General features: G+C 38.1%; 1 protein-coding gene across 1 annotated transcript in view; it reads left to right on the plus strand.

Moving 5' to 3' along the window:
- The window catches only part of LOC307009684 (ryanodine receptor 3), a gene marked incomplete at its 5' end in the record, with an annotated part of 184,937 nt that extends 183,061 nt beyond the window's left edge, over positions 1 to 1,876 (plus strand). Inside the window, 2 exon segments of the mRNA XM_079633623.1 lie at positions 353 to 404; positions 1,630 to 1,876. Coding sequence (XP_079489749.1) covers positions 353 to 404; positions 1,630 to 1,725 — 148 coding nt within the window. The 3' untranslated portion in view covers positions 1,726 to 1,876.
- Positions 1,877 to 2,102: the final 226 nt, after the last annotated feature.

The following is a 2,102-nucleotide window of genomic DNA, read 5'->3' on the forward strand; positions in this document are numbered from 1 at the left end:
CATGCGGGATCACTTCCTCAAACCCCACGAACTGACCAGAGGACGAGATACTCGTTTTATTTTAGGATTATACTGCTATAGTTTTATAAAAAAAAAAAATATTTTTACATTATTAGCTTTAATTTTAGTTAAAGTTTTTGTAATATTATTGTGTTTGTGTTTTTTATCTATATTTAATTTATTTTTATTTCAGTTTTAGTAATTTTAGTACTTCAACTTATATTATTATTTTTTTTCATCTAATATTTACAGTATATCTACAGTATGTGCTTTATTTCAGCTTTATTTCTTTTCTTTTAACAGTTTTAATAGCTTTAGTTTTAATGTGTTGCGATGTCTGTTGATCTTGCAGGTTTTTCTTGATGTACCTGATCAACAAGGATGAAACGGAGCACACCGGTCAGGTACGTCTGCTCTCAAATCATGAGGATGAAAGAAATGTAGCAATAAATGTATATTTTTGAATTGCATATAAAAATTACTACTACACCGTTTTATCATAAACTAAATAAAATAAAACAAAAGTTTTTTCGAAACACAATCGAAACATTGTCGCGAACACAATCGAAAACACAATCACTTTATTGTCGCAATTAATTAATTAATGAGTTTATTCTCAACATTGTATTTCGACTTTGTTTTCTCGAAATTTAACGAGTTTAATCTCGCATTATAATGACTTTAATCTCGAGATGGTTTTATTTATTTTTTTATTGCTTGGGCCTTATCTTCTTCCTATTAAACAGACAAACGTAATATGATGCATATTTTCCTAACTTTATAAGCATTCCATTTTTTTTTTATGCAATCCTAAATAAAAATGACTTTGAAGCGTTTTCTAAAGCAGTGCCAACGGATGCAGGGAGTGAGTTGAATGTTATTTGTTAAACCCACGTGAGTTGTGTGCTAATAATCTCAGCCAGGACACTCTTGCAACAGAGATTTTTAATCTCAATCTGCTTTCTTTCCTGGTAAAATAAACTGCAAAAAAAAGCTTTTCTTACTCAGTATTTTTGTCTTGTTTCCAGTCCAAATAACTAAAAAATTTGGGGGGGCGGTTCAGTGTAAAGAGGAGTGTGTTCCGGCGCAAACGTTCCCTGGTGATATTCTGCAGTTTCAGAAACAACTCCGCCGCTGACCAGGAGAAACCCAGTCTAAAGACAGCGGCGCCGCGCGTTAGTCAGATGCTATTTTAAGGGCGCGTGCTTGGCCATAATGTAGCGTGTGAACAACACACACACTTTGATTCTCTAATCTAAACAGACGCAGCAGTTTTTTTGCAAATCATTTTTCTGATTTTTGCAAATCATACATTATTACAAGGAAATGAAGTGAACAAGCAAAATGATCTGCCAATGAGGTCAGAAAAATAATGTTAATTCAAACAGAAACTAGATTATTTTCCTGACCCCATTGGTAGATCATTTTGCTTGTTTTAAGATTTTTGCCACCAGAAAACTAGACATAATGTCTAATGAGATTTTACTCATCTAGTAAATGCATCTTGATTTAAGATTTTTTAGATATTTGGATTGGGAACGAGACAAAAACACTTGAGTAAGAAAATATTTGTTTGCAGTGATAATAATAAAGTCAGACGTGTTTGAGAAGTTTCTGGTGTCTCCGCAGGAGTCGTACGTGTGGAAGATGTATCAGGAGAGATGCTGGGACTTCTTCCCCGCCGGCGACTGCTTTCGTAAGCAGTATGAAGACCAGCTGGGCTAAAACCCCGTCCCACGACACAACAGTACCTGCGTTACCTGGAGAAACCCCGTCCCACGACACAACAGTACCTGCGTTACCTGGAGAAACCCCGTCCCACGACACACCAGTACCTGCGTTACCTCGAGAAACCCCGTCCCACGACACAACAGTACCTGCGTTACCTGGAGAAACCCCGTCCCACGACACAACAGTACCTGCGTTACCTGGAGAAACCCCGTCCCACGTCACAACAGTACCTGCGTTACCTGGAGAAACCCCGTCCCACGACACAACAGTACCTGCGTTACCTGGAGAAACCCCGTCCCACGACACAACAGTACCTGCGTTACCTGGAGAAACCCCGTCCCACGACACAACAGTACCTGCGTTACCTGGAG

The sequence above is a fragment of the Phoxinus phoxinus genome, assembly GCF_949152265.1.
Source record: "Phoxinus phoxinus genome assembly, chromosome: 13".
NCBI lineage: Eukaryota > Metazoa > Chordata > Actinopteri > Cypriniformes > Leuciscidae > Phoxinus > Phoxinus phoxinus.